Genomic DNA, 11561 nt, shown 5'->3' with positions numbered 1-11561 from the left:
TGGCGTTTCAGCTACATGTTCTGCCTGCCCGCCCGGGGAGCCTGTTTCTTCGTCCAAGATTGAAGCCTCCTTCACGGTAACAGGATCAGTAACACCTCCATCAAAGTTATTTTCATCTGCACTTTTCAAACCACTCTGTGCACCCTGGCAGAGCTGGCTGCCGTCCTCAAGGACATCGTTCTGAGTCTTACATCTCTTCCTTGGGGGTTCTTCATCACTGACAGACTGCGCGTCTTTTCCCAGCTGCTCCTCCTCTCCGGACCACTCCTCTCCCTGCTGCGGTTCCGAAGGCAGGCAATCCTGGGGGACGTCTGGGAGAGTGGTGTCTGCATCTGGCTGATCAGAATCGTCTGGTGTGTTCTTCAGACACACGGAATGTAACAGCCATGGCTTGGCAAATATTATTGCAACCAGTCTTACAGCATGGCCTCCTACTTCTAAAACCTGCTGCATCTCAATAAGGTCCTGTAAAAAAACAAACATTGTCTCAGGAGCTTTCACTGGAAAATGACAGTTTAACCAGATATCATGGAACTCCCAGCAAAGAGAGAGGAAGAGCTTAGTAGAGTGTTCAATTTTCTGTCCCTTCTGCACTTAAGTTGAAAAGACATTTTACCACTTAAACTTTACTGAAATCACAGCACAAGACATTTTTGTTCACCTTAAATCCAGTTAAAACGTAACTGAGGAAGAGTATTTTTGCTTCCAAAGGTGAATGCTGGCACTGCTGGGTTTCTGAAACAGTTCACTCCTGCCTTTGAGTAAGTGCTGCTTTAATTGTTGGCCTTCCTAACTCTGAGGTGAGATCTATCAGGCACTGGTATGTGGTTTCTTGCCTAACAGGTCTGTTCAATCTCAGCTTCCTATGGCCTGGAAGATTGTCCCACCCAAGGGGAACACTAAGTGTGCCACACTAATGTATGGGAAGCAGCTGGCTGTAAAACCACCTGAATGTACTGCTCCAGGCTCCTGGTGCGTTCAGCTTCCACCTCTTCGTAGCTGCAGAAACGTTTGCTCAGCTCAGCTTTGCAAATTCCGAAGTGGGAAGTTGCCTCTACAGCGTTACGGATCTCCAGAACAGCTGCTGTGTCGCTGGGATTATAGCCGTAATGTTCTGTACACTCATGAAGAAACTTATCAACCGCATAATTTTCTTCTTGGATTTTTATCAGCCTGGTAAAAATTTCAGGGAGGCAGGAGACTCCCACAGCCATGTTATCAAGCAGAGGAGAAACTGCAAAACAAATAAAAACCAAGGGTATAAGCTGTGAAGCAGTTGCTACTTTGCAATACACTACGGAGAAAAGACAGCACAGAAAGAACCGTGCCTCTACTCTACCACCCAAGGAGACCTTCTGGTGTGCTCTTTGCAACCGGTCTTGCCTATCCCGCATTAGCCTTTTCAGCTGAGAGCACACGTAGAATCAGTCTCGAGGAGAAAAGACAGCGCAGAAAGAACTGTGCCTCGACTCTACCACCCAAGGAGACCTTCTGGTGTGCTCTTTGCAACCGGTCTTGCCTATCCCGCATTGGCCTTTTCAGCCACCAGCGCGCTTGCAGTGAGCGTGGGTAAAGCCCTTCCCAAATCTCGTCCGCAAAGCCAAGCCACGATGATGATGAGGATGACAGAAAGATAAACACTGGAACAGACGAGGGTCCTTCTAGACTGTTCCAATTAAAAACAGAGCTCAGTTTTCCCTCTTCATTGCTGTGATTTCCTTTTTTCTTTCTGTGCTATGTATTTGTCTCTGAAAAGACCTGGAGAAGAACAGCAAGCTGGTTTACAAGGGCTTCCCCTCGTATCCAAGCGAAGTATCGCTGACAGACAGCGTAGACATGGCACTGTTCTCTGTAACACCGGGTCAGCTCAGCTCTGAGTTCATGAGGGCACCGTCTCTGTTCTTGAAGGAGGTCAGGAGAAACGTCTAGGGCAAGGAAATGCTATGGAGGACTCTACTGTTGGCAGCAGCCGCTCCGTGGCAGAAAGCTACTGGCCAAATCCGGTGCGAACTACAAGATGACAACGTCTTACGACACTTAGTGTAACAAAAGTGTGTTTGGAGACAGGTCCATCCCTGCACAAAACTGACCCCACAGTGCAGAGTGTTCAGCAGCGGAAGCAGTGTTGTGCCTTCTCCGAGTCCCAGATGGTTACGGGGTGGCTTCAGCCCTGTGCTTACCTGCTTCGCACCCTTCCCTCTGCGGGCTGCCTTTCCCTCGTGGCGGGTGGGACACAGCCACGCTTCTCTGACAGCCAAGGGAAAACGAGAGCGGCTGTAAAGAGCCGTCAGCTCAGCAAACCTGGAGGGCACGCGTGGCAGCAGAGACTGGAGACAGAATCACTATTTTACCTCTGCCACAACGGCAACAGGCAAGGACAGTGCTAGAGCCTCCAGCGAGAGAGCTGAACAGCTACAGGCTTCCCTGGGTACTCTGCATTACAGTGAAAAGGAAGATGCGCTTCAAGAAGGGGGAGTGCTGATAAACTGCAAATATTTAGGCTCTAAATATTAACAAAATGTTTAAGTTACCAGGAGTAAAAGGCCAGAGGTTGGGCACCACTATTGCAGGCACTTGCAGGAGACAAATAAATGTGAATTTCCATTCAAGGAGCACTAGAAGATGACTTCTCTTTACAGAAGAGAAAGCCTGGGTGCGACAGAATACGGTCTTTTGAATGGCAGAATGGACTGCAAACCCTCCTGGAGAAGGGACAAAGGAGGGACAACGGAGCGGAGGACTGACTTCCTCTTTGGAATAACAGTTTCACACCACATGCAACACAGGCAAGAACTTGTTACCAATACAAGGTGCCTCCATAAGTCAACCATCTGTTTAAGCCAGGAGAGAAAAGCAAACCGCACGCCTAAGGAAAAAAGCAGGCTTTGTTCAGCTTGGTTCCTCAGCCGAGGAGTTCACTCTCCCTCCGGCTCCAGCCCAATTCTGTGCGAGTTAGGCCAAACAAACTAACCTGGAGAGCTGAGTCTTCCTGGAAGCGGTGTACATCGCAGCTTTACCTTCACCTGGCAGGAATTGACCACGATGTTGTCACTGGGACTCAGATTGCGCGTGCTGACGATCCCAGGGGCGTAGTAGCCTCTCATCAGTAAGTAATTGGTATGAGACGCTTGACGAGCTTTCACTTCTATTCTCCGTTTGCCTCCAGAGCTGTCATCTAAGTCATCATCATCGTCATCATCATCCTCTAGTCCATCTTTTCCCAAACTGCAGCAAACAGAGGTGGTTGGTTTGTTTGTCAAGGTTTTTTTTCCAAAATAAGAAAGTGACTCACTGCAGTGAGCAGAGGAAGAACACCCTTGTTCTGCAGTCTAGGGTTTAGTCATCAGCAGCTGCTGCCCGTGGCAGCCGCATCTGAAGTGCTGAGAACAAGCAGCTCCAGAAAAGAAAGTACACTACAGGTCCCTGGAAAAGGAAACTCTTCTTTTTTTTTTTTTTGCAAACATGTTGAAATGAACCCCAAATATCTCAGCTTACAGCTGAACCTCTGCTGTTCAGCAGCCACTTCATCTGTCAGCGCAGACACCGAGGCCGTGAGGGACGCTGCAGAACAGGGCAGACAGGCCTTTGTTTCAAGGGAGAAAAGGAGGAGAAAGAATTACAGAGCAAAGACTTCAGTTGCTTTAAAAAAAGTAAAACAAACAAACCAACGCAAACCAAACTGCAGACAGCCTCAAAGTAAGGAGAGATCAGCAGTAGCAGCCAGGATCAACTTCCCAGAAATAAAGTCTAACCAACACCACTTTTTCCCAGGACATGACAAAAGGGACAAAGGTGGAGACTCTAACTGAAGATTCCTTCCACCTTCTCTAAGATGAATTAGACCTCAAATACCTTCTCTTGAAACATATTTAAAACCAAGAGGGGACACATTGTTTGGAAAAAACAGTGTGAGTACATAACCAGTTGGAAAACTGGACTCAGAACTGGGACGGGTCCAGGGTTTGGTGGGTTTTTTGCTAATGACCTGGGTGATAAAATAGCGTATGAAGTTTGAATGGGGTCGCTGAACGGGAGAGCCTGCGAGCACAGGAGAAGGCAGGATTTCCATTCAGAACGTTTCCAGCCAGCCGGGGAAATAGCCCGGCAAAGAGCAGGAAGCAACTCCATACCGACAGATGCTCGATACTGGTATCGCAGTGCACCAGTCCCCCCACACTGACCCGGTAAAGGAACTGGTCATAGCGAATCACAAGCTGTACATGAATCGCTGCACGGGGGATCTTGGCTGGTTGGGTTTTTTTCATCTTGGGAGGCATGAGCAGGCGTATCACCTACAGAAGGTGATGTAATTGGCACAGCCCTGCCAGCAAGAGGGTGGCATTTGGGTTTTGACATCACAGTTCAGAGGAGAACAAGGAAGAGATCTGGGCAACAAGAACAATGCACCAAACACACAAGTAAAGGAACTGAGGCTGCTCCTTTTAAAGGATAGCGAATTGTGGGAGGAGAGCTACGATAACAACCTTCAAACCAGCAACAAGCTGCTTTAAAGAGAAAGTATTTCCCATGTATATAGACCCAACGTGAGGCAACAGGTTAAACACAGTGGCAGATTTTAGTGGCGCTCTTAAGAAAACACAAAATGACTGCAAGGATGAACTCTCCACAGGGTTAGACTGCCGAGGGAGAGCTTCAGGTTCAGCGGCATGCAGTGACTGGAGGCTTAAAAAAAATCAAAAGAAAAGAGGAGACAATACATAGAGGCCATATTATGGAGAAAGGTTTCACTGATAAGCCTTGCTGCTAATCCTTCTCAGTCGCTGAACGGGGAAGGTGCAGTGTTGATGAGAACGCTCCCCTAGCCACACCACTCGCCCTCCCACATCAGCTCTGACAGCAGCAAAGCACCCAGCAATTTAAATGTCACTCGTGAAGACAAACGCAGTCCAGGGCCACATCAACAGGCACTCACTGAAGTGCCGTTAAGTCCTCAGAATGCTCCCTCAGAAATAAAAATCCAAACAGTAAAACATGCCACAATCCAGCGCAGAAAATGCTTCATCCAAGTCACCCCCGAACCGCACTAACAGAAATAACGGCGCTTACCTTTTTATCGCTTCATTTTCCACCATAGTGCTGTCCACCACAACGATCTGCTCTGGGATTCTCACGTTCACGGATACAAGTCCCAGAGAGAACAGGGAAAGCATCGCTGCGCAGTGGCCACCAGGCCCATCCATAGGAAACGCAACCATGTCTTCTGACGCTTTGCTTTCTTGATCTTTAAAGGAGAAGTTATCTGGCTGGTCCGATTTTTCTGCATCCTTGAGCTTCTCGAGGAACTGGAAGGACTCTGTACAAATGGTGCTGGGAAAGCGCCATGTAAAAACTCTGGACAAAAAGACGAATTCAAAGAAGAGCCAATCTTTCTCAGTCTGTTTTTACCGTGTGTGAATTTTAGACCCATGGTAGCACAGAGCAGCCAAACAGCTGAGGTTCCATTCTAGAGCTGGTAACCAAGTACCTGCCATACCTGCCTTCAGAGTCCTTTTACTAGCTGCAGAACATTGGGTGTTGATGCTCCATGTAGAGGTCTGGTACTACACAGCAAATACACAGCAAAGATGTCATCTGCTGCCTGAGCACTGAACGCATTCCCAGCTAAACTCTCCACCCAGTCAAGGCCTGCCTGGCAAACTCGGTTCTATCCCCTGAGCAGCCCTAACTGTGAACCGAACAACAGGCTCGCTCACAGAGGTGGCACCTTCTCAGCTTCAGCCCTGACGGTCGGGTTCTTTGCTCTAGATACTTCCTGTGTGTTCCCCTCCACGCCAAGCATGCCTGGGAGATCCTTTTATTAGCTCAGACATAACCGGAGACTTTTCTGGCACCCACCTGTAGTAACTCTGAGACAGCTGGTAGGACATGGGCACAAAAGGCAAAGCTCGGCTTTTCTTCGGGCCCAGTGTGTGGTTTACGCGCCGGCGATTGACCAAGCTTCTCTTCTGACACTCGAGGAAGGCTTTCATAAGAATGTCATCCTGGTACTCCCGGTACAAGCGGAACGTCTGCAAGAAAGCCCCGCTCAATGCACAAGGCAGCGTTAGCTTGGAATCCGCTGTGAGACTCACCTCCTTGAGGTTTACAGTCACTACATGAGTATGAAGCTACACGTCAGAAGGTAAATGACACACAGAAACTTGACCACACTATTCTGTTCCTTGTGTGGGCTTCCAGGCTCTCCACAGGAAATGCCAGTTAAATTAACTAAACACTACAGAGCGCTTGGTATCAAAATGGGATCAGGCTCCCGCTAGAATTACGTATGTACAAACTGCTCATCTGCCACATCTACATTTTGGTAGATTCTTCCCATCCTTTTACCAAAAACGTGCTCCTCTAGGCTTGGCTTTCTCGGCTCCACTCTTGCCTGCTGATATTAAACTCCCTTCAAACTAACTTCATTAAGTCCCTGACTGATAGATGAAATATCTTTGTGGTCCCCAGTGCTGAAGGGGAGGCTCCCCAACACCGTCAGCTGGACACTAGGGCTGTCTTTGTGATAGCTCCTCCAGACCATCATTCCAGCTGCTGGAGTGGGCATAACATCATGATCCAGGTTGGTCCAGTGGGAGGGATGTGGGGTTTATTTCACCTGGGTTTTGGGGATTGCTCCAACCTCCCATCTTGCAGTCTCATCCTCAGGGAGAACCTGCCTAGAAGAACTAATTTCCTAAAAGCAGAAGAGACTAATCCCCGCAGAACAGATACAAATCTAAGTTTCTGGGTTTCTCCATTTGAAAAGGCATCTTCAGGGTCATAAGGGGACTTGTGGATGTGGTGCTGAGGGACACGGTTTAGTGGTGACTTGGCAGCGCTGGGTTAATGGTTGGACTCAATGAGCTTAAAGGTCTTTTCCAACTAAAGGATTCTGCGATTCTATGGCCAGTAAAGTTTGGTCCAGACACCCTACCTGAAATGACTGGCAAGATTTCATCTGGTTATCTGAGAGGGCCAGTGTGCTCTGTATCAGATTCTGTAGCACCAGAAAATGGATATCATAGACACTGAAAGAAAAAAAAAAGAAGGAAAAAAAAGGAGTTTATTCATGGTAAATTTTGAGCAAGAGGTACCCGACTATTCAACTAGCATGGAAATACACTCAGTCACTGCTTCTGAAACAGATGCATTAAGCGATGAGCTCACCTGAGGGTCACTCGTGTGGAGAAGCCTGTTAGGGGTTCCCTGACCTTCCACCCTCAATCTTTTCGTCAGTTCAGACAATCTGACACAAACCCATGTCCTCTTTGATAACACCTCTTCCTCTTAAGATACATCCCCCAGAGCAGACGTACACTGTCATCTATTGGTAACAGACCACCACTTTGAGAAGGTCTTTGCTGCTGTCAGCATATTCAAATCTGTAATCTGTGTCAGAGGGCCCTACCGCCTTGTGGGAGTGTTTTCCTATTCATAAATTTACACACTGCCACAAACAGATGAAAATGCACTCAATTAGAAGACTATATATATGACTTCCACAGATGTGAGAACACGGTCTTGGAATGTTAATGGGAAAAAAAAGTGCTACTGCTACTCACCTGCTCAGACTGTCCTCTTTTGTGTTTTGATCGGTGTCTTCTCCAATTGCCAGAACTCGAAATCTGGTTAAGGGAAGGGAAAGGAAAACACTGAAACGGAAGTAACGTGCTGCGATTTTATATCAGCCGGGAAGCTCATAAGGCACGTGGTGAAACAGTGCAGGGGAACCAGCTGCGCCAGCAGCCCGCAGCACAAGTGTCAAAATTGGCAAGGAAGGCTGAGATCCATCTCCCCGACTCCTCTAAGCTATCTGCTGACAAGGAGGTACAACACGGGGCAGGAGCCACTGCAGAACTGTGAGGATTTGCTGTTCTGTTGAGCTTTTGGACTTGCAGTTACCACCAGCAGCACTTCTGTGGCACGTACAACTCTTCCCAAAGCAGGAAACTTTACAAAGGTGCTAAATCTGTTATCATAAAATGATTCGAGACCCAAACTCTCACACTTCTCTCCAGGTGTTATTCATCACAAAAAAGCTCGGCGATCTGAGGCGGGAGAACACTATATACAAGGCTGAGTGCTCTCCTGTATCAAATTTTAGCAGCGCTGAGGTGATTTAGCTGAGCAACCAGCTACAAACTGTGATGTGATACAAAATGGGGCCCATTGATCTGGAAAACGGTGTAAAGGGAACTCTTTGGTTGCATTAAAATGTTACACCCGTGTACCAACAGCTCTAATAGCAGAGTTGAGGGTTTGAGAACTTACGAAAGCCTGGCATTGTGAATTTCTGGTTTAAAAGTCTTATTTAGCAAAATGGGAATGGTTTCCAATGAAACAAGCTTGTGCGAATTCCTGAAGATCAGTTACATGTACTTCGGAAGTGTGGATCTGAAAGGAACATCGCTAGTTGTACGTGCCAAAACACGATACCAAGAGTACAAGTAACGGCGGCTGTAAATCCTGCACAGCAGAGAAGGGGTCTGCTCTGAATCACCCTCCTCTCCTACCGTCTCAGAGAGTCAAAAGCACCATCACCAAAATACCTGGAAAAGAGTTCCTGCAAAGTGTCAGGAATCTCCAGTTTGGGATTCCCCAGGGTGGAACTGAATTTCTCTTTCAGTCTTTCCACAAACTCTTTAAACTCCTTTGCACAGACCTTAGAAGAGAAGAGACAGAAATGTTATCGACCTCAATTTCCAGAGTGGGAAAAGCGCCTCTCCTTTTAAAGCGTTCGTGGAAAACTCTAGTAGGAATAGCTGGGTTTGAAACAGAGAACACATCCAAGACGCTCTGTGGAGGTTGTGTTTGCTGCCTTACGCAACAACTGCGGATTCAGTCTGTAATCTCTCACAGCTGCAAGCCATGAACATACGTTCTAAAGCCAATTACCGTGAGCTAACAGTGTAAGATCCTTTCTTAGAGCTTTGTTTAAGCTCCTGCTTAAGTCTTTTCTTCTTTTTGTACCCTTCGGACTTGATCGTCTTCTCCACTAAGTCCGTTTGTGCCATCATGGCTTGGAGGACACGTGTTACAGGTGTGTCCTGTAGCTCTCTGGGAAGTAGTTGTTATTTGCCCCCAAAGCCAGACTTTGGGGACGGGGACACATGCCTTTGGTTCAGCAATGCCTCATTGCTGAGCAACCCCTCTGCATTCAAACAACCATGAATCTACCAGCAGAACTGACTGGGGTCTTCTGACAGGAACAGGGATTGTTATTCCTAGACAAAACCAAAGAAAATCTTGCGGTGATGTCGCCCCAGTTCTGAAAACGTTTTGAAATTCAAAATGGAACTGTTTGTGCTGAAATTGTAAACAAGTTTTCCATTTGAAATTGTGGTTAATTTAAGCTAGAAAAAACTCCAAAAATTAGATTTGACTGATCTAATCAAGGCCTCTCATAAAATTTGCTTACGTTCCTGCACTCATCCACAGAAGCTAGGACAGCCGCTTGATATGCAACCAGAATAAAAAATAAGAAATTACAGAGCAAAAATGTTTTCTTGCTCAGATAACAACAAGGCTGAGATGATTAAAAAAAAAAAAAAATCAGTGTATATAGATGCTCAGTCATGGATGTTTATAAACAAGCACATTTTTTGTTGCACAGCAGTGCTGTTACTGTGTCTTTGGGAAGCTGCCTGCATCCACTTCATTCCCACTGAAGCTGCATTTTTACGATGCTGCTATTTTTAAAATAGCTAAGGGTACGAGGGAGAGAGACGGAATCACAGCTCGCAGTAGCGCACACCGTGTGGAGTGCTCTACGACCTTTTAGAAGACTTCCCTCCTACCTGGGGGTCTTCATAATTATTTTCTCTGTTCATGAAATCTTCAGTGAGGGCTTTATCTTGGTAAACCTCGGCAAGGCAAACTCTGCAACAGATACAATTGAAGGTGTTGTAGCTAGCTGAAATTTCCCCAATTTCCATACCGATCTGATAGCACTAGGGTGTAGAAGTGCTGAAATTCGTAGTCACACGGAACAAGACAAAAACATAGGAGGGACCATATCCCTTCACTTCAGGAGAATTTAGCCTGTAAGTAGAACATAGACAGAATCCTTCTTACTTATAGTTAAGATAGGTCTGTGGATTTCTGACAATATAGCGAGCTCTTCGTCCAACGGAATGAGAGGTTTTGTCGAGGGACTCCTCGAAGCTGGCATGCATGATGTCCCGAACCACTTGCCATGGAACAAAGGGCCCTTTCACCTGCGTGAAGAGCAGACGTGTTTGGAGTTAGCCCCAGGCTGTGCGTGCACCAGCAGTCGTTAGCCCTGGATGAAGTTCCCAGGACTGTGCAGGAGACAGGGTCTGTTCAATACCTTTGCATTCAGCACATGACTAGCAATTCGGCACAGCATGAGCAGACTGTCTTCCTGCACCGTCCAGGCGACACGCAGGCGTGTCATTCTCTGCAGGGCACTCTGGTCAGCTTCATCGTGGTAGCGGAGTTTTTTGCTTTTTTCTACAGAATCCTCTTCTAACAAATCCAGAAAAAAAGACAACAGTTATCTTGGCACTACGTATTCTGGGTAATTCAAACTCGTATCACAGGCAGCAGCAGCACCAACTGGAGTTGGGAGGAATGGAAGCGGGGAAGTAGGAGTTCAGAAAGCAAAATGCAGTCGTACCTCTGCCAGGAATGAGAAAAGCAGCACTTTAGTTAGCAAACTGCCTACCCAGCGCATCGTACCATGAGGGCTCTTTAAGCCAGCTGTCACAAGTCAATGGTGAATTGCAAGGGATTGTTGTGGTGCAGACACGATCAGAATTTCTTGCATTTGTTCAGCACAGCAGTGCAGTTGTGATTCACACCCCGGGAACAGTTACAGCACACTGCGGTTTTTCTCTGGGGCCAGTATACAGCCCCAGGACATCGGAACCTCTTCACTGAAAGAGGTCACCCAGGGACAAGGCCAGGAAGTTTCCCACACCATGGGACAGTCACATCAGCTTTTCCAAAGCAACTGAGCGCAGGCCTGTGCACTGAGAAGGATGTGTCTTTCCCCAGTGTGTTAGTTACTCACCTTTCTTCTTCTTCTTCGTCTTCTTTCCAGTGTCTTTCCTGAGCCTCTTCCTCTTTTGGCTTTTTCCACCTCTCACTCGTTTAGTTCGATCCTGGGTTGGTTCTTTACTTATTTCAATACATTCTTTCTGGACGAGTGACTCGGATCCTACCTTTGCTTCTCCCAAAATATTAATTTTGTTACCTAAAATGACACATATTCACAGTAGTGGAGCTCTGGAGCAATTCCACTCTACAATATTAAGCTATAAAGAGCAAACACCGAAGTTTCAGCATAGTTAAAAGGCAGATGCCCTCTCAGACTTGCCCTTGGTTAGTGATGTTATTTCATGCCTCACAGCTCACAGAGTGAAATCCCACAGAAGTGAGGAATCATCAGGTAATTACTAAGGCTAGTGTGCAGTGCACAGACACAAGGGACCTGAGCTGAGGTTTTACATCCAGCCTGGAGCAGTTTCTCCTCCTCAGCTCACATGTGTGGCTATGCAAGTTTTAACAGTGCCCAGCTGTACAAAACATTGGTCCCT

At 47.0% G+C, this 11561-nt stretch overlaps 1 protein-coding gene across 1 annotated transcript in view; it reads right to left on the bottom strand.

The window, feature by feature from the left end:
* Positions 1–11561, bottom strand: part of GTF3C1 (general transcription factor IIIC, polypeptide 1, alpha 220kDa) — a gene marked incomplete at its 5' end in the record, with an annotated part of 36517 nt that overhangs the window by 3676 nt on the left and 21280 nt on the right. Inside the window, 12 exons of the mRNA XM_010134168.1 lie at positions 1–465; positions 948–1234; positions 2972–3225; positions 5068–5352; positions 5857–6029; positions 6935–7028; positions 7563–7625; positions 8550–8662; positions 9798–9879; positions 10075–10217; positions 10331–10488; positions 11036–11218. The exon at positions 1–465 is cut by the window's left edge and continues 4 nt beyond it. Coding sequence (XP_010132470.1) covers positions 1–465; positions 948–1234; positions 2972–3225; positions 5068–5352; positions 5857–6029; positions 6935–7028; positions 7563–7625; positions 8550–8662; positions 9798–9879; positions 10075–10217; positions 10331–10488; positions 11036–11218 — 2300 coding nt within the window. The remainder of the gene's footprint in view (positions 466–947; positions 1235–2971; positions 3226–5067; positions 5353–5856; positions 6030–6934; positions 7029–7562; positions 7626–8549; positions 8663–9797; positions 9880–10074; positions 10218–10330; positions 10489–11035; positions 11219–11561) is intronic.

This window comes from Buceros rhinoceros, unplaced genomic scaffold (genome assembly GCF_000710305.1).
Source record: "Buceros rhinoceros silvestris isolate BGI_N320 unplaced genomic scaffold, ASM71030v1 scaffold13834, whole genome shotgun sequence".
NCBI classification, from domain to species: domain Eukaryota; kingdom Metazoa; phylum Chordata; class Aves; order Bucerotiformes; family Bucerotidae; genus Buceros; species Buceros rhinoceros.
This window is presented reverse-complemented; position numbering and strand designations above follow the sequence as displayed.